The sequence below is a fragment of the Amblyraja radiata genome, chromosome 34, assembly GCF_010909765.2.
Source record: "Amblyraja radiata isolate CabotCenter1 chromosome 34, sAmbRad1.1.pri, whole genome shotgun sequence".
NCBI lineage: Eukaryota > Metazoa > Chordata > Chondrichthyes > Rajiformes > Rajidae > Amblyraja > Amblyraja radiata.
The window spans coordinates 20273829-20293462 of record NC_045989.1 but is presented as its reverse complement, the minus strand read 5'-3'; the positions used below and the strand labels follow the sequence as shown (position 1 = coordinate 20293462).

The following is a 19634-nucleotide window of genomic DNA, read 5'->3' as shown; positions in this document are numbered from 1 at the left end:
AAATCAACTGATAGAAAATAGTGACTTAAGAATTAAAAAGATTTAACGTCTTTATACCAAATCTCATTCAAGTAATAATCTGAATAAAGAAATTATACTGCTAATTTTAAATAGGTTTACTACTCATTTCACCACATTGCCCACTTCTGTGTAATTTTCACCATTTTTTGTACGAATATTTCAACATCCGTTTCAGAAATATTAGCAAAGAAAATATTTCTGTTTTCTGCCAAATCATTAGTACTAGTGGAGAGTATATGATGCCTGGCACGATAATTGACGGTGCAGGTAAGAGGCTGACTTAGAAATGGATTGTTTCTTCATCAATGTTGAAGAGAATGAATGGGCCATTCGTTGGAAAGTGGACCCAAATGTCACACACGTGACCAGAGGTCATCACATGAAGTAATACATAAAAAAATGATTGTAAGAGATTAATCTTATTCATTGCTATTTTCTTACCCACAGAATTATAATGCATGTCTGCTAAAGATATGAACACTCTAGCTTTTTAAAATTCAGAGTTTGTAAGATAAAATTTATGGGGGGGGGGGGGGGGGGGGGAGAATGCTTCCATGTGACCAGTCATATTTGACCTCTGACCCTAAACAAACGGCATCCTATAAAAATTTCACTTGATAAACTTCGAAATAAATATGAATCATATATATATATACAGCACAAAACAATATACCTGTAATGCTTTCAGAATTAGAAGAGATGTAGTCCACAGTTCCCCCCCCCCATGTTTTTGGTCACACACGTGACTAAGAATGGGCCGAATGATTAATGAGCTAGGTGTGGTACCAGTCAAGTAGGTTGATTTGTCATGGGTGGTGTGAACCTCATGTCAGAGCTTCCTGAGTTGTGCGTTATAGGTAATGGAACAGTTTTGGGCTGCTAGGAGGTGTAACACTTGTTGCAGGATGCCTTTTGACCAGCCATAAAATATCTGGTCAAAATAGGTCATCCCAAAGTATTTGTAGACAGTCCATAAACTGTGGTGAACAGTAACACCCAGGTCTTTGCCTAATGTATAAGTTTACCAGTTGCAAGGGTAACTCCTTTTAAAAAATAAAAAAAATCTAGATTTAAACATCGAATTGCCTATTGGTCCCGTAGTCAATGAATAGGTGATTTTAATGATCTCCTTCTTCTTGCGTATGGCGTGCACAGCCTAAGTTATAGGACGACTTGTTCGGTTTGATCTTTTGTTTGCACGTTGGGTTGATTGCATTAGTCGAAACAGGGTGGACCACGTGAAGGTTGCAATCTTCCACCCCAATGACCTCCTGGTTTATTTTGAATTGAATTGAATACATTTTATTAGCCAAGTACATATACGTACAAGGAATTTGCCTGGGTGTTTTTCTCGCAAGTAACACACGATATACAGTAGACAATTAAAAATATAACATTATAATTTACACATGTGAAGAATGCACATTCTTTTACCCTGCACGTTCTCCAAACCCAACTGCTAATGCATTTAACTTTTTTACTTCAGGTGTTTAAGGAACGTGGACTGGTTCAATTGCTTCCATCAGTTATGAAATTGCCGAACCAATTAAATCTTGAGCTTTTTGACTGACAGTACTAAATTGGTTATAAATTGTTTTTAAAACACCATAGTTCAACAGCCCTCTGTACAAGGAAAACTGTCATTCCCACATGATCTGCTCTGTACTCTGGCCTTCCCCATGATGCTAATACCTTCATCTAGAAAACCAATTGAAATAAACACTTCATGATGGACAAAAAATACGGCTTTGCCAGTGTTACCTATGGGGAGAAAAGCTGTTTAATTTTATATCCTGTGTTTTGTGTTGGGTTAAAATGGCTTGTTTTGAAATTTAAATGTATAAATATCTAATTAATGAGCCCTTATGTAACTGTAGGATTACTGTTCAATTTGACATATGGGCTCAGTGTATAATCTGAATTAGCTGGGGAATGGGTTGATGTGGCATTGATTTGACCATTTTGGATGGCGAAAGACATTGGAGCAGAATTCGGCCATTTGGCACATCGAGTCTTCTTCGCATTCCATTGTGGCTAATTTACTTTCTCCTCTCCACCGCATTCTCCAGCCTTCTCCCTGTAATGTTTGACACCCTTACTAATCAAGAACCTATCATTCTCCACTTAATACCCAATGACGGCCTTCACAGCCGTCTGTGGTAATGAATTCCACAAATTCACCACCCTCTGGCTTAAGAAATTCCTCCCCACCTTCATTCTAAACGTATGTCCTTTTATTCTGAGGCTCTGCCCTCTGGTCTTAGACTCTCCACATCCACTCTATCTAGGCCTTTCATTATTCGGTCGGAAAAACAGATAGACTCAGTTATCTAAAAGTCTCACTATATTCTGAGCAGTGTTTAGTAATCCATTCTTGTCCCTACAACAAGGGATAATTGTGTTTTTTGTTTAATCTACAGATGGTAATGATACAAATAATTTCCACTGAATTTACTATTTGTTCTTCCTGATTATATTTTCTTGCATTGAAATGGCATTTGATAGTAATCTTCTGCAGAAATTGCTCAGTCAGAAAGAATTTGAAGTAATACTTAAAACTACTTAGCTGGCTGTGTAATGGCATTGCTTACCAGTTTTGGAAACATTTTGGAATAGTTTTGCAAACATTTGCAAAAACAAAACAAAAAATTGTATCAAAATGTAGCTGTTAGAATAAATACTGAGGGAGTGGGTTCATTTTTTTTTCAATTGCATGTAAATACCTTTACACATTCTTATAAGTAACATGCTATAAAGCCCTTAAACTAGAAGTTGGGCAACTTATTTTAATAGAGATCATGAAACAAGCATCCTCCATAGTGTAATCTGCCCAAACATAGGTTTAAGGTGAAGGGGAAAAGATTTAATAGGAATCTGAGGGATAACTTTTTCGCACAAAGGGTGGTGGGTGTATGGAACGAGCTGCCAGAGTAAGTAGTTGAGGCAGAGGCTATCCCAACATTTAAGAAAAAGTTAGACAGGTACATGGATATGACAGGTTTGGAGGGATATGGACCATACGCAGGCAGGTGGGACTAGTGTAGCTGGGATATGTTGGCCAGTGGGGGCAAGTTGGGCCAAGGGGCTGTTTCCACACTGTATCACTCTATGAATATAATGACAAGCCATCTGTTCAGTGAAGGTGTTTGAATCCTGGAGAATTTTGTATTTTGAATTCTGACCTTTGTTAGAGAATGCAGCCCAATAATAGTTTCATTCCATGCCGTAAAGATAATTTCTTTATAAATCACCTCCCACACACATGATCCCTGTCACCAAGGACAAAGGTAGCAGTGCACTGGAATACTGCCACCTGCAGGTTGTCCAATTTGTTGATTTATATGATGGGGAAATATGGTTTTCACCAGCACAGGGTCTGTGTCCTTGATGTCCCTCTATCTAGTATCTAGTGAAGTGGGGAGTACCTATATCTGGAACACTACAGCAGTTCAGGGTGGTAGTTTAACAATGTCACCTTGATGGCAATTGAGGTAGATAGACCCTTTTCCATACGGTGAAAATGTCAAAATCTAAGAGCATAGCTTTAAGGCGAGAGGGGCAAAGTTTAAAGGAGGTGTGTGGGCCAAGTATTTCTATATAGAGGGTGGTGGGTGCCTGGAATGTGCTGCCAGGGGTGCTTGTGGAGGCAGCACATTCCAGGCACCCACCACATTAGCTTGGCTAATAATGGTATTGGGGCTTTTAGATTGGCACGTGGACATGAATCTTGGCACCATGTTCGGCACGGACAGTGTGGGCTGAAAGGGCTGTTCCTTACTGTCCTGCACTGTACTTGTTTTATGTTGTAAGATTAATTGAAATATAATTTGTCACAGGAAAGTTATGGTTGCCCAAGCACAAGCCGATGGAACAACGTATAGAAGAGAAAGTGATTCTGGATCCAGAACTGGAAGAAGCTTTGACCAGTGCATCAGATAATGAGCTCTGTGATCTTGCAGGTAAAGCATCTCCAGCAGAACTTTGCATTTCACTCTTTGGTTTGACGATGGAGGGCATTTGTGCAAAAATAAATATGGTTTGCTTTTTATAATTTATAATTTGGCTTTAATAAACAGCAAATACCCAAATTTCACTTCTGGTGGGGGGAAATTTAGAGGATATATTTATCTTGGGTGGGTAAGATGTCAAGTTTTGTGACTAGAAATGTTATCCCCAATTTATGAATTAATAACTTGTGCAATCTAACCCCCGAGTCTGATATTCTGCCACCCTCAGGACTTTGGTGCTGTGGGACTAAGAGCTTTTCCAGAATGTTGGATATAATCCAATTAAGTTTTATCAAGTGTTTATGGGGTAGTATAACATTTTTCTGTGAATCAGATGAGTTTAAAAGGAGAATGGGAAAGCAAAGCTCAGGAAGTTAGGAGGGAGTTTTGGTAACCGGACCTGGTAAACAAGTTGACAAAGAGTAAGACGCAAGAAACCCTAGTTGCTGGAAACGTGAGTAGAATACAAAGTGCTGGAAAAATTCAGCGGGTCAGGCAGCATCAGTGGAGGGACTGTACAGATGATATTTTGGGACTCAAGAATAGTCTCAACCCGAAACATCATTTGTCCATTCCCTCCACAGATTCTGCCTGACCCGCCAAGTTCCTCCAGTACTTTGTGTTGTGTACTGGATTATCAAGAGTTTTGTTGCATTGTATAAATTGCATCATCCGCATGATGCTTTCATTTGCTGTAGTTAATAGACGTCATCCAGAGGCCTGAACTAGCAATTCAAATCCTGCCACGGCAGCTGCAGAATTTTAAACTTAGCAGTTCTTTAAAATTCTAGAATAGAAATCGAAGTTCTTACTTAGTAATTATGTCCACAGAACGACAGAAGGTATGCCACCTTTATCCAGTAATTAGAATCCCCAAAACCAAATTGTTCATTGAGTGTCTGGGCTGTATTGACCAACATGGAGTGTGCTATTTCTAGATAGGCTATCAATCATTATTTATGGCATGAGTGGCGTTTGTGTGGTCTTTCAGATGAAAATTGTTGGCAGTATATATAAATCAGGAGATTAACACCCAATGCCACAGTAATAGAATGTATTCCCCTAAATCTTACTGATCATTGTACAGTTCATGGATGATTTCCAATGATCACAAATACACTCAAAACATCTTCTATACTCAGACTCTGTCTTCATAATTGTATCCATTTGTATGTTAGGGTCTGTATAATTTAAAACTATTTTGATTTCTTTCCCACAGTGCATGGTTTTGAAATTATGATTCTAAATCTACATTTAGCTTTACATTCATTGTTTGCATCTGGAGAATAATTAGCGGTGTGACTGACTTTGTGGCAAATGGTGAATTCCAGTAGTTTGCCACGTTATAGGAACCACAGCAACTTACATTTAGCTGCGATGTACTTCAAGATTAAACTTTTAAATCCATACTTTGTGCAGCATATAAAATGTTTGAAAACATGATTGATCTAATTTCAATTAAGGTAAGTTATCCATTCCACCCTTCGGTGGTGTGCCTCGTGTGTCATTCAAGGGAAAAACACTGATGGTAATTGAATTAATCAGTTACAGCTTTCCTAGTTTGTTACATTTATTTTGTAGCGTAGTTTAGAACTGCCTCAATTGCAGCAGACATTGTTGAAAGGTTATCAAACCTGTCGTTAAGATTTTATTAATTTGATCTTTCTTAATTCCAGCCATTCTTGGAATGCACACTTTGAGCAACACTCATTACTGTGATTCAATTGGTGGAATCAAAGGGAGGTTGAACAGTAAGTTAGAGAATTTAACTTGTTAAATATCTGCTTAAAAAATAACTGTGGCCTTCATGCTGAAAGAATATTACTGATTTCATGGTATTCTAGACAAAATAGTATGTTGTGTAAACTAACATAAGAGCAGTATTCGTCTATACATTCCTTTGGAGCTTGAGCAATACAAAAGCTGCTGGAGGAATTCAGCAGGTCAGGCAGGATCTGTCGAGGGAAATGGACTGACAATATTTTGGGTCGGGATCCTTCTTCAGACATAGTCCTACCTCAACCATTGTCTATCCATTTCTGTCCGCAACTGCCTTGCCTCCAAAATTCCTCCAACACTTTGCGGATGCTGGAATCTTGAGCAAAACAGTCTCTTGCGTCAGCGTTTGGTGGTTTTTTTTTTGCCGTTCCATACAGGTCATAGCTGCTCTGGTCTTGGCCTCAACTCTACTTTCCCACCTGCTTCCCTTCAATTACCTGTGACTTGGGCCAGACCGAAACTGCAACCTTGAACATATTTAGCGACAGCCTCAACTCAGCTCTTTGAGGGAGAGAATTCTATAGATTTATGATCTTCTGAAGAAATTCCTCATCTCATTTTGAAATTGTCAACCCCTTATTCTGAACCATGTACTCCCTGCTGTTCTGGACTCCCCCATTCTCTCCCACCTAACTTGTCAACACTGCCATGTGTCATTCTTCTAAACTTCCAATATGTATAGGCACTACGGGATCAGTTGTTCTCTGCTTGCATCCAAGAGCCTTCTCTGAACTTCTCCCTCTAACTAAGGAGGTGTAGTCTTGCCAAAGACCTGTACACTTTTAAGTAAGTCTTCCAAATTGATCTACTCAATCTTCCCAACAATAAAGGCCAACATTTGCCATGTGTATTACTTGTTGTACCTCTGTAAAATGTGTATTTCAATCTCTTTCCAACAGCATTCTAAAATGTCTCAAATTAAACAATATTCTGTTTTTCTGTTGTTCCTCCCAAGGTGGATTTAATTCACCAGTCGGTTTTTACTTTATCAATTTGTCTTCATCTGAAGTTCCATGTCCCTCCTCATAACGTGCTTTCTCATTGAGTGGTGCAGCAAATGTTGCTACAATACGTATGTTTTGTAGTGAAACGTGCCTCTGACCTGCTTTGAATGGTACCTTCCAGATGTTGTCAAAGGTGAGAAGGTGAAACCAGTGATGGATGAACCGCCCAACCCAACAAATGTAGAAGAAAGTTTACAACGAATAAAAGCCAATGATCCTGGGCTTGTGGAAGTTAATCTTAATAACATAAAGGTAGGAGTCCTGTTGTTCAATGCCATGGTATCAATATTTTTGAAAAATGGCAATTTCATTTAGCAGGCATTGACTTGAGGAAGTATTTTAGATCTTCCAATCTACCTATGACCCTTGCACTTTTTTATCTGCACTTTCTCCGTAGCTGTAACACTATATTATGCACTCTGCTGTTCTCATTTGCACTGCCTGGTATACTGGTGTATGATAGGATTTGCCTCAATAGCACAAAACTATGATAGTACACTTGGCAACAATAAACCAATAACCAAGATATCCTGGCTTATTGCAATAAAAGCTGAAAAGCTACTTTAATAACCTTTTGGCACAATGATGGTTTCATTTATTAACTTTACTAATCATGCTAGATTTGTAAGGATGTACTTATAGCAGCCTGTTACTCAGCACCAGAAGTACTTCTCAGCCATGATGTATTTAGCAGAGTTTGTTTGCTGTAGAGACCCCTTGTTTTTCAGTTTAATGATTACCTATTTAAACTTGAATGCAGCAGGTCTGAGATTTTAGCAGATAGTTCACTGTAATTTGGCATCAAGTCTTTGCCATGGTTGAGTTGGTCAAACTGGTTCCGATGATTTCAGCCAGACTCTTGTTCCTTGACAAGCTCTCCTCCTTTCATGCCTTTTACAGGTGTCCAACTTAGCTCATATTAAATACTGGTTTGTGGAAGAGAGGAAGGACCATCTTTTTCAAGTGTATGACACCCAAGTAACTACTTGAAAAAGATGCTCCTTTCTCTCTTATGCAAACCAGTATTTAATATGAGGTCGGCAAAAATGCTGGAGAAGCTCAGCGGGTGAGGCAGCATTTATGGAGCGAAGGAAGTAGGCGACGTTTCGGGTCGAGACCCTCCTTCAGTCTGAAGAAGGGTCTAGACCCGAAACGTCGCCTATTTCCTTCGCTCCATAGATGCTGCCTCACCGGCTGAGTTTCTCCAGCATTTTTGTCTACCTTCGATTTTCCAGCATCTGCAGTTCCTTCTTAAGTATTTAATATGAGCCAAGTTGGACACCTGTAAAAGGCATGAGTAATATGCAGTCAATAAATAGATCTTGACTACGGTTATTATCTGTACAGAGTTTGTACGTTCTCCCAGTGACCACGTGGGTTTTCTTTGAGATCTTCCAACTATGTACTGGTTTGTAGGTTCATTAGCTTGGTATAAATTTTAATTGGCCCTAGAGTGTGTAGGGTAGTGCTATGTGTGGGAATCGCTGGTTGGTGCGGATTCGGAGGGCCAAAAGGCCTGTTTCCGCACTGTATCTCTAAAACTAAAAACTACCATTCGAACAAAATCTAAAAAGCAGATTTCCTAGATAGTCAGGTTTTGTAAATATGGCTACAATGTTTGAAAACGGCTGCGTTGGTCCACGAATAAACTGGTTGAAACTAATGAGGACTAACAGCAGAGAAAGAACTCAATTATTTGAATTTGTCCTCAGAATATTCCAATTCCAACGTTAAAAGATTTTGCGGAAGCTTTGAAAAAGAATTCCCACCTGAAGAAATTTAGCTTGGCAGCGACCCGGAGCAATGATCCCATTGCCGTCGTAAGTTTTATTTTATTTATTGTGTATTTGTGAGAAATATTCTCGATTAGTTTGTGGTGAATTAACTTGATATTATGATCTAGTGAAGGAATATGAAAACTCGGAAGCAGTGCATGGATCACTCTGCCATCGATGCTTCCATGCCTTTTATCAACATTACCAGTCAAACCTTAGGCAGCCTGTACTGTATGCACTATGTTTATTTTAATGATTTGTTTAGTTGGATGATGTTTGACACTAAATCCTCAGCAATGGGGTTAGTTTGTTTTTAAACACATTTTCTTCTGAGAAAACAAAGTGTAGTATTGATTTTCCCTCAGTCTGTGAATTATTAATTGAGACTGAAAGTTTAATCCAAATATTCAGCTGAGTGTTGGAGTAAGTCGAGTGGAAGAATAGGAAAAAATTGAAATTGAGCGGGATTCACAATATTGCAGTAAAAAGGGATCTATAAAAGGCCTGTCCCAATTACATGATTTTTTTCGGCGTCTATCGGCACCCGTCATAGTCACAGCAGGTCGGCGATAAATTTCAGGATGTTGAAAATCCAGAAAATGACGCCTGTATGGTCGTGAGAAGTCGCCCAAAGAGTCGTTCCTTTTTCTGGTCGCCACTGGATTTCCAACATTTTGAAATTTTTCGGCGACCTGCTGCGACTATGACGGGTGCCGGCAACAAGGAGACAGGGGTTAAGTGAGTGAGCCAAGTTCTGGCAAATGGAATATGATATGGGAAACTGAAATTTCATTTTCCCATCTTATATTCCATTTGTCAGGTAAGTTAACCAAATGAGAGAATGCCAAGCTGCGGGATGCAAATGGACCTGAGTTTCTTAGTGCACGTTAGAAGCTTTGTTATTGAGACTGCATCTGCTAACATTTATCAAACTTTTCAAAGAGTTTAGCAGATATGCTGCGAGTAAATACAGCACTTAGAAGTTTAAATATTGAGTCGAACTTCGTCACTGGTGTTGGCATGCAGTCGATCATAGATGCACTGAAAGAAAATGAGACCTTAATGGAGATGAAAATTGATAATCAGGTAAGCTTTTTAACAAATCATGATCTATGGTATACTGAATAAACACTGAAATGTTTTATGATCCCTTGGACCTTAACTGTCTAACATAGCCTAAAATGTCTGCATCAATTGTGAACCAGTACCTTTGCTCAAATTTGTTGTGCATCTTGTTATGTAAATTTTCAATCTTTAAAAAAAAAATGTTCATGCTTTCTACCAAGAAATAAACGTTGCATCAACTTTTCCACTCCAACTTGTTAAGGTATCTCTGTATGATTTGTCAAGATATATGGAAAATACATGGACCTATTTTTTTTAATGCAAGCTGAATAAGTTTACTCATTTGAGCGTTTTATGTCATTAAAAATTCAATTTATGAAAATAGCTGCTAATTTGTAAATTTGATATTTTAAGTGTTAACAGTGATGTTCAGTTACTAAACCGAACTGCTTTATACATAATCCCAAGCCATTTTCTACTCCCTCTCACTAAAAATGTAAATTGAAACTGCATATTGTCACTTTCTAGAGAGAAATACAGAATGACCACCTTTTGTCATCCTTTCTGTCCAATGGGAGTTTGGTGGGACACTCCAATACACTCCATTATGGAGAGGAGACTGTTGCCCATCTCTTTGCAGATTGTGGATTTGCTAAGGGTCTGGAGAAAGATGTAAAGATTTCCTTGTTACGGTTCATTGTGAACAGCTGCGTAATACACTACTCTCATCTGCGGGCTGTTCTGGGGACACATTCCAAGATGGACATCAAGTGCTGCAGGAAGACCATCAATTCGGTGACACTCTTTGGTCTGTCTGAAATTCGTTGGTCCCCCAGCGCAGCGAGATGTCTGTCTCTGGACTGAGTGGGGTTGGAGCACCCCTCTAACAAGGGAAGGGAGACCACCCCAGGAGGGCCATATGAGTGGCAGTAGTGCTGTGTGTAAAGTAGGTGATAACACAACGGGGTATAACACTAGCAATACTGAATGTAGAGCAGCACAGTGGCGCAGCTGGCAGAGCAGCGGCAGATACCCGTGTTCGATCCGGACCTCAGGTGCTGTCTGTGTGGAGTTTGCATGTTCTCCCTGTGACCGCGTGGGTTTCATCCAGGTGCTCAATTTTTCTCTCACGTCCAAAAGACGTGCGGGTTTGTAGGTCTCTGGTCTCTGGAAATTTTCCTTGATGTGTAGGGAGTATACGAGGAAGTGGGATAACGTAGAACTCGCGTGAACAGGTGTTTAATGGTTGGCATGGACACGGTTTGCGTACTGTATCTCTAAACTAAACTAGAGGCACATGAAGAATGTTTAGTTTATTTTGTATTTATTTTAATCACAAATTTGGTTTATTTTTAAAATAAAATGTTTCTGCTTCCAGCGCCAGCAGCTAGGTGCAACGGTTGAAATGGAAATAGCACACATGTTGGAAACAAACATCTCAATGTTGAAGTTTGGGTATCAGTTTATGCAGCAAGGTCCACGGACACGGGCAGCTGCAGCCATAACTAAAAACAACGATTTACGTAAGTAAGATCTCGTCACCGTCCGCCATAACATAGAACATTCACGCCAGATATTTGGGCAGCTGTATAGACAGGAAGGGCTTATGAGGGCTATGGGCCAAATGCAGGAAAATGGAACTATCCCAGTATGCCAACAGGTTGGGCTGAAGGACCTGTTTCTGTGCCTTGCAGCTCAGGGATACGGCGACTCTGGGAAACAAAACCACCAATGTTTATTCCATAATGGTGCACTTAGGAACATAACTACGTTTGGTTTAAGAGCGTAAAATGCTGGAAACATTCAGCATGTCAGGCAGTATCATTGGAAAGAAACAGTTAATATTATGGGTTCAGAGCCCATCTTCAGAACTGGGAATCCTCTGGATCCTTGCCTAAGTGATCATTCATCATGGATAATAAAAGCTAAGTGCTGCAAATGCTGGAAATCTGCAATGAATGCAAAATGCCAGAAATACTCTTTGGCTCATTCAGGACCTCTGATGAGATGGGGGTTTTTTTCAATGTGAAATACTAAACTTAAATTTTACTTCTGTATATCTTAGAGTTTTGGAGAGATACAGCTGGCCACACTGGCCAGCGATCCCCGCACATTATCCTACACACGCTAGGGACAATTTTCACATACACCAAGCCAATTAACCTACATACCTGTACGTCTTTGGAGTGTGGGAGGAAACCGAAGATCTCGGAGCAAACCCGCGCAGGTCATGGGGAGAAAGTACAAACTCTGTACAGACAGCGCCCGTAGTCGGGATGAAACCCGGGTCTCTGGCGCTGTAAGGCAGCAACTCTACCGCAGCGCCACCGTGGCCGCCCTCTTGGTCTTGGCCGTGGTGTACATTCAGGCCTTTCAGGAAGAGAATATAATTTGTGTTCACAATGCAGTCAGTCAAGCCATTCCTCTCCCAAGTTCATGACTCCAGAAGACATTGACACCTAGGAATTGGTTTGAGTAGTTTAACTCATGCTGACCTATGTATTCTGTATTTAAGCTCAGCATTCAGAATCACAAAAAAAAAATGAAACCTGGCATCAGGAAGTATTTTGGTTCAATAGCAGCTTAGATTAGCTGAATTGAATTCTGATGATCAAATGCTTTTGCCACAATCCATTCCCATCCCACAGTTGTTTGGGCCAGGCACTCACCATCCTCTGTGGAAATAACTTGCCATGCACATCTGTTGGAGGTGGTGGTGGAGGCAGCTACAATCATGACGTATAAGAGACTTTTGGATAGGCACATGGATATTCAGGGAATGGAGGGATATTGGTTATGTGCAGGTAGATAACAGTTGAAGGTGGACACAAAATGCTGGAGTAACTCAGCGGGTGAGGCAGCATCTCCTGAGGAGATGCTGCCTCACCCGCTGAGTTACTCCAGCATTTTGTGTCTACCTTCAATTTTAACCAGCATCTGCAGTTCTTTCTTACACAAAGATAAGAGTTGATCTTGGTATAATGTTTCGCATTGGCATTGTGTGTTGAAGGGCCAGTTCTTGTGCTGTACTTTTCTATGATTCACCATGCAAGTTTTCTTTCAGTAAGGATATAGGAAAAGTACTCTTTAGAAACCCTGTGGCAGCATTAGTGCTTTTTTGTTTGAATGGGAAACCTTGAGGGATCTTTGCTGCTACAACGTACCTATGAAACTGTAATTTTAGATTTCTTCAATTTATTTCCCATAAACAACGCAATTACCCAAAAGACATTTTGTGTGAACCAAAGGTTTGTATTGCTGATATACCTCCTCTTGAAATCAGGCTACAAGGATACACTTTTACATTCTGAATTATTTTTGTTTCTGCTAGTTGCTGCCATCTTGATTCTTCTTCTGGAATGAGTTAGTTATTCTTCACGCACCTTTCCAGCTGTCCAACCACAAAGTTTCAAATGGTATTAAGTGTGAGCATGAAACTGGAATTACTGAACTAATCACCAGTTTTCTGACATTGCACTAACTGATTTTGTTTGTTTTTTTACTTAAACTTAACTTCACTGCTTGACATATTTCTGACCAGTTAGAAAATCTGAGACTGGGTGCTGTTTGGATGCATGTTCCAATACTGTGTTGACCACGTTATAAACTTATAGAAGATAATAATAGTGCCTGCCTGTTCTAAGTGCTTGCGACTGTCTTTTTAAGCCTCTACAGTTACACTCTTTCTGTTTTTACTACAGTTCGCAAAAAACGAATTGAAAGAGATGGATATTAGGAGTAATCTGGACCCTGTGGCTGCCTGGTGCTCTATTTCATCCTATGGAAGATCCACTACAGTGTGTTGGGCAAGTTGCCAAGCCTGGGTCAAGGCATTCATATATTTGCTGTCTGGGTAGAAGGGAAACGACTGGAATTTAACTCCTCCACTGTTCTAGTAGTACTTTAACAGTAACTTTTACCCACAAACACACTTTCCTTTCACTTTTTTTCATGGAACCTCATAGCACCAAACTATCTTGTTATGCAAAAATATATCAGAGTAAAATATCCAGGACAGGAAAAATGTTTGACTTGAAATTTGCACTGTGCCCAACATCAAGTATTTTTTAATCTTTTATAAACTGTAATTAAAATCATGCTAAAATTGTAGTATCTTGTGCAGTTAAGTGTCATTTTTTGTACTGCACTTGAGCTTTCAATGTAACAGACAAAATACTTGTTTTTTTTTAATTTTTGTATTAATTAAAAGCAGTAAAGAAGTTTGTCCTGGGATGCTGATTTGACCGTACTGTGCGGAGTTAAACCATGACCACTGAAGGTATCTATTGGTTTTTCCACTTGAATGGGGGAAAGACAGTCAAATAAAGTCTTAACGTGAATAATTTCTTCTGACATGCTGCCAAAAAAGTTACTTACAAATCTTACATTCATTGATACTGCAATGTGCTGCAAATTGCATTTTACGACCAAGATGGTTTGCATCAATGGAAACGGTTAAAACAAAGTAATAAAATACTTGTAGATAATCTGAATGGACTGTTAGTTGGCAAAAGTCATAACTGTTTAACCAAAGATCAATAAATCTGGACTTTTTCAGTTTTATGCTCCTAATGTATTAAGCATTGAAAACTCCATATATTTCCTGTGGGCAAGTTGGGTTGTATGGACTAATGAAGCTAATAGTATTCGAAAACATCTAAACAATGCTCACATCAGGTGTTAATGGTTAGTTTAAAAGAAAGATCCATGCCAAGCTGCACTGAAAGCTCTATGCAGTAAAAATAATAGTTTTTGCCCTCACAGTTCTTATCGACATTATTTTAAGGTTTGTCTACTGTGTGTATATATATATATATAAAAACCCTGTGGCAGCATGACTAATATAACAGGAAATATTCTGAATGCTAGAAAATCCATGCACATGGCCACATTTTGTGATGGGTTGCTGAAAGGATCGACTTGTGAATGCTGTGTGACAACGTGCTAGCTATCCCTTGGTGTTTGTGTGGTTAAGCTATGTTATGATAACACAATGAATAGCTATGTCATTGTTTGTAGGTCCATGTATAATGGTTTCCCTGTCAGCCAATGCATTGCATTAATGTGGTGGTTCTTTCAAACATTCATTCATATAGTGGGATTTTATAAAGAAAGTTGTTAACTGCTCAACTGTTTAAAATTTAAGCATAATCTTACAGAAGACTTTGTCTGATCATGAATGAGAATGTGACTTGTGGTAGTAATTGTTCACCGACTAAATATGGATGGTGTGATGTAATTGTATCACATACCCTTATTTCTCAACTGGCAAAATGTCCTTGCAGGTGATGTAGGTGTTTAATGATTAATAATTGGTTACAATCAAAGTAAAATGCATATCCGAAATGATCTGTTAAATGAGGGAAATTCATGTAACAAAAGTGCTGTGTGTATTTAACATGAACAGCATTCTACGAAAAAACTGAGGGGGAATAATAAAGTTTTTAATACTTAACCTCGTGTTTGTTTCTCATTTAATTATCGTTCAAAATCACAGGTTTTTGATATGGCACACAAAAAAATTGATTTTGGGGAGCAGCATTAATGGGAAAGAGTTTACGAAGGGTTTGAAGAAGAGTCTGAAGAAGGGTTTCAGCCCGAAACGTTGCCTATTTCCTTGCTCCATAGATGCTGCTGCACCCGCTGAGTTTCTCCAGCATTTTTGTGTACCTTTAATGGGAAAGAGAATTAGTTAACTACGTCAAGTTAAGTTATTGTTGGATGCTGAAGTGTTTTACGCTGAGGTACAGGTACAATGAGAATCGTGCTTGCAGCAGCATCACATGCACCTGTAGAGTAGCACAAATATAAAATAAACGTAAACTACACATTGTGCGAGATAGTAAAAAATGACTGCAAAAAAAACAAGGCATTAGTGCCAAACACAATTAGAAGGAAAAGTCCACAATTGGCAAAGGATTGTGTAAATTGGTTTAAAAAATCTGATAGTTGTAGGAAGCTAGGTGTTCCTGTAGCTGGTGGTGCGAGACTTCAGGCTTCTGTACCTCCTACCTGATGGTGGCAGCGAGAAGAAGGTATGGCCCGAAGGCTGGGGATCCTTGAGAATAAATGCCACCACCTTGAGACAGCACCTCATGTCGATGCTTTTGATGGTGGGCAGAGCTATGCCCGTGATGGACCAAGCTGAGTCCATCTCTCTGCAGCCTCTTGCATTCCTGTGCAATGAAATTGTCCCAGCAGGCCATGACACAACCAGTCAGCATACTTTCTACAGTAAATCAGCAGAAGGCTGATGTGCTGAATCTCTTTAAACTTCAAAGAAATTACAGGCACTGGTGCCCCTCTTTGTGTGACACCTCGGATGGTCCCAGGACAGATCGTCTGAGATGTTAACACTCAGCTGCAAACCAAGTTTAGAGAGAGAGGCTGTACACTCAGGTGGACATGCTATTAGGAGCGGATCAATGCTGGGCCCTTAACTATTCCCAAACAATATTACAGTGGCACAGCAGTAGAGTTGCTGCCTTACAGCGCCAGAGACCCGTGTTCCATCCTGACTACAGGTGCTGCCTGTACGGAGTTTGTACGTTCACCCCGTGACCCGCATGGGTTTCTTCCGAGATCTTCGGTTTCCTCCCACATTCCAAAGACCTACAGGTTTGTAGGTAAATTGGCTTGGTATAAATGGAAATTGTCCCTTATGTGTGTCGGATAATGTTAGTGTGCGGGGATCGCTGGTTGGTGCGGACTCGGTTGGCTGAAGGGCCTGTTTCCGGGCTGTATTTCTAAACTAAAAAAGGACAAACTTTTTCCTGCAGTTGATTGCTACATTGGAGAACTGTTTGGGTTTGCATGCCACGGAACTGAAATAGCTCTAATCTGTCACCGGTGATGTGTTGGGTAATTGTGACAAATTTAACCAATGTTATGCAAGTAAAATGAGGTAATTGATCATTTTGTAACTCTCTGTTCAAAATCCCAGATAGTTTTAACCCTTCAAATGCACACCCCTTTGCAATTAAATTCAACATTTTCTGTATTGATTTGTCTGGATTCCAAAGTCTTGGAAATCTGCTTGAAATGTTAATGAATTAAGTTATTTTTTTAAAAGATTAAGCAGCCAAGAAATATTTCTGTTATCTCCCTCTTTCCTCTCTCCCTGTCCCCTTTCACCCATACCCCTCCCCCCAGCGTTACATTTTATTTCTCCGCTGATCCGATTTGTCTCCTTGTCACCTCAAGCCTTTGCCACTTACACCACCCATCTGCCAATCACCCTCCGTCACCTGTACCCACTTACCACCTGCTGGGCTTTGCCCCACTCCCACACTCTTTCTCCTTCAGTCTGAAGAAGGGTCACACCCTGAAATGTTGTCTATCCATTCCTTCCACAGATGCTGCCTGACCCACTGAGTTCTTCCAGCATTTTGTTTTTTGTTTATTATACATTCCTGTTATTTAACCCCAATTGTTCCGGTCTATACATTAACCAGTCAGAATATATTCTACAGTACATTTGTAGGTGTTAGTTAGAGTATATCTAACCGAGTTGTCCTATGACCAAGCAGCGGACTCTTAAATTGCACTTCCAAATGGTAGTACAGTATTATCATGCATCCTGTAAATAATGTAAAGGAATAATTTCCAGGTTCAAGCTTGGCAAGTCTAGAACAAGATAATAATTGGTGTTCTACAGTTCTTGGTGGTGAGGTAGTTGAGAGGGAGCACAAAGATCTTGGCTCCCTTGTCATTAAATGACCATTTTCTCTCTACACTTTCTGACGTACAACTAGTTGCTTGGATAAGGTGCAGTGGAAGGCTGCTGTAGAAACAAAACATGTTCTGCACCTGTGTTCAGGAGAATGTGGTTCCAAGTAAAAGGTTTAATGCTCAAAAGCTACAGTATCCTTCTGTGAGAACATGCTATTTATGGTGTGTGGTGTTGGCTTGACTCCATGTCTTTGGATTGTTTCTAATCCAGAAGGTGACCTTGATCTAAGTACATGTGAACAGGTGTGTGCGTTAAACTGAACAAGTTAAAAATTGCTTTCACAAACTCAAGACTGCAATACCATACAAATACGTTGAAGAAAAAAATCAGCCACAACGTAATATACTGAAAGATGTTGGTGGTAAATAGACAATACATGACCGTGAGTGGCATCAGCATGGTCTTCATTCTGCATGCTTATAATACCATAGAATTCTCAGGTTTGGCCTTTTCCACCTCTATAACTTGTGCATCCTTACCACCATCGAGAGCATCCTTACCAACTGTATCACAGTATGGTATGGCAACTGCTCTGTCTCCGACCGGAAAGCACTGCAGAGGGTGGTGAAAACTGCCCAACGCATCACCGGTTCCTCGCTCCCCTCCATTGAGTCTGTCCAAAGCAAGCGATGTCTGTGAAGGGTGCCCAGCATCGTCAAGGACTGCTCTCACCCCAGCCACAGTCTGTTTACCCTCCTACCATCCGGGAGGCGCTACAGGTCTCTCCGTTGCCGGACCAGCAGGTCCAGGAACAGCTTCTTCCCTGCGGCTGTTACATTACTTAACTCTGTACCTCGGTGATTGCCAGTCACCACCCCCCCCCCCCCCCCCCGACACTTCTTCCCCCACTACTACGACTATGTGCATATATATATTTATTGCTCATTATTCTATGTTTGCTCTTCTAGGGAGATGCTAACTGCATTTCGTTGTCTCTGTACTGTACACTGCACAATGACAATAAAGTGAATCTGAATCTAATCAGGCTCAGCTTTATTTTCATTTGATCTTTTTTTTATTCTTTCAAATCTGGCTACTTGCCAGTTCTCCATTTTTAATAACTTGCCCAGGAGGAGCCTTGGCCTGAGCTACCCAGGCTGATATTGGTATTGGTTTATTGTTGTCATGTGTACCGGGGGAAACGGTGTCAAACTCTCAGCTGAATTATTGTAAGCAGTAATCGATTTTAACTACTGCTTAGTTGGCAAATCCATTCCTCAGTTTGATCAAGTGTAATAAATGCAATGTCGTTAATCTTCCTTAAATACGTCTCTTTTCAACTTTTAACAAGGTATTGTGGGCAAAATTAAAAATGTATATTTATTAGCAGTGATGGCAAGAAGTATTTTTTCTAAATGAGATTTACCATGTCTCCACATTTACAAGGAGAATAACCAGATCATGCATCTGTAAACTTTTAGATAAGTGCTAATGGGTTGGAATCCTCCATCATTTGGGTGACGTAAGGTCGGTATTTCTGTTTCTTGTGTAGATGAAAGAAACTCTCAAGGTGATCAATCACTGGATGAAGTTGTGTCAAGATGCCTTGGCCGTGGCTCTAAACCTGGTCACGTCATCAGCTGTAATGTTATAAACTTTCAGAATTATTGTTGACTAATCTCAACCATGGTGAGAATCTTAGGTTGAAATTTTACATTTTAATGCAGTATAATACTGTACTAAGTTACCACCTAATATCTTATAGCATGTTGTATAAATGGAAGTTTTCTCACCTATATCATTCTATTTTGCCCCCCTGACACAGATCAGAAACTCTACATTCAACAGTTCCTTGTATGGTTTGTCAAATGTTAGATGACCTGACTTGTTTCTGTTTCAGAGTTACATTCTCTGGGGATGAGGTAACAACATGGACAATGTCTTAAAACTCAGCATGTCGTTACTTGATATATTACACTCACACAGTGCGAATTGGAGTGTCAGGTTTGATTTGTGTACTCAAGTTCTGTACTTCTCCAAGTATGGTATTTTTCTAGTCTACTTCATTGATCATTTTCCCTGAGCTCTGGTAACTGCAAATTGCCAGTTACGCAGGCTGAACTTGCTCCAAGAACTAGTGTCCCAGTGATCACTTTTAACTTTTTCCAGAAAAGGGTAAAGGAACAAGCGTGTTGAAGGTTACAAATTCATCTTATAACCATATAACCATATAACAATTACAGCACGGAAACAGGCCATCTCGGCCCTACAAGTCCGTGCCGAACAACTTTTTTCCCTTAGTCCCACCTGC

At 39.9% G+C, this 19634-nt stretch overlaps 1 protein-coding gene across 2 annotated transcripts in view; it reads left to right on the top strand.

Annotated features, from left to right (window-relative positions):
* The window catches only part of LOC116991675 (tropomodulin-3-like), a 53664-nt gene extending 38558 nt beyond the window's left edge, over positions 1 to 15106 (top strand). For both annotated transcript variants that reach the window (XM_033050502.1, XM_033050501.1), the window contains 7 exons: positions 3858 to 3980; positions 5705 to 5779; positions 6933 to 7063; positions 8524 to 8631; positions 9529 to 9672; positions 11030 to 11174; positions 13353 to 15106. In XM_033050502.1, the coding sequence (XP_032906393.1) occupies positions 3858 to 3980; positions 5705 to 5779; positions 6933 to 7063; positions 8524 to 8631; positions 9529 to 9672; positions 11030 to 11174; positions 13353 to 13387 (761 nt within the window). In that variant the 3' untranslated portion in view covers positions 13388 to 15106. The remainder of the gene's footprint in view (positions 1 to 3857; positions 3981 to 5704; positions 5780 to 6932; positions 7064 to 8523; positions 8632 to 9528; positions 9673 to 11029; positions 11175 to 13352) is intronic.
* Positions 15107 to 19634: the final 4528 nt, after the last annotated feature.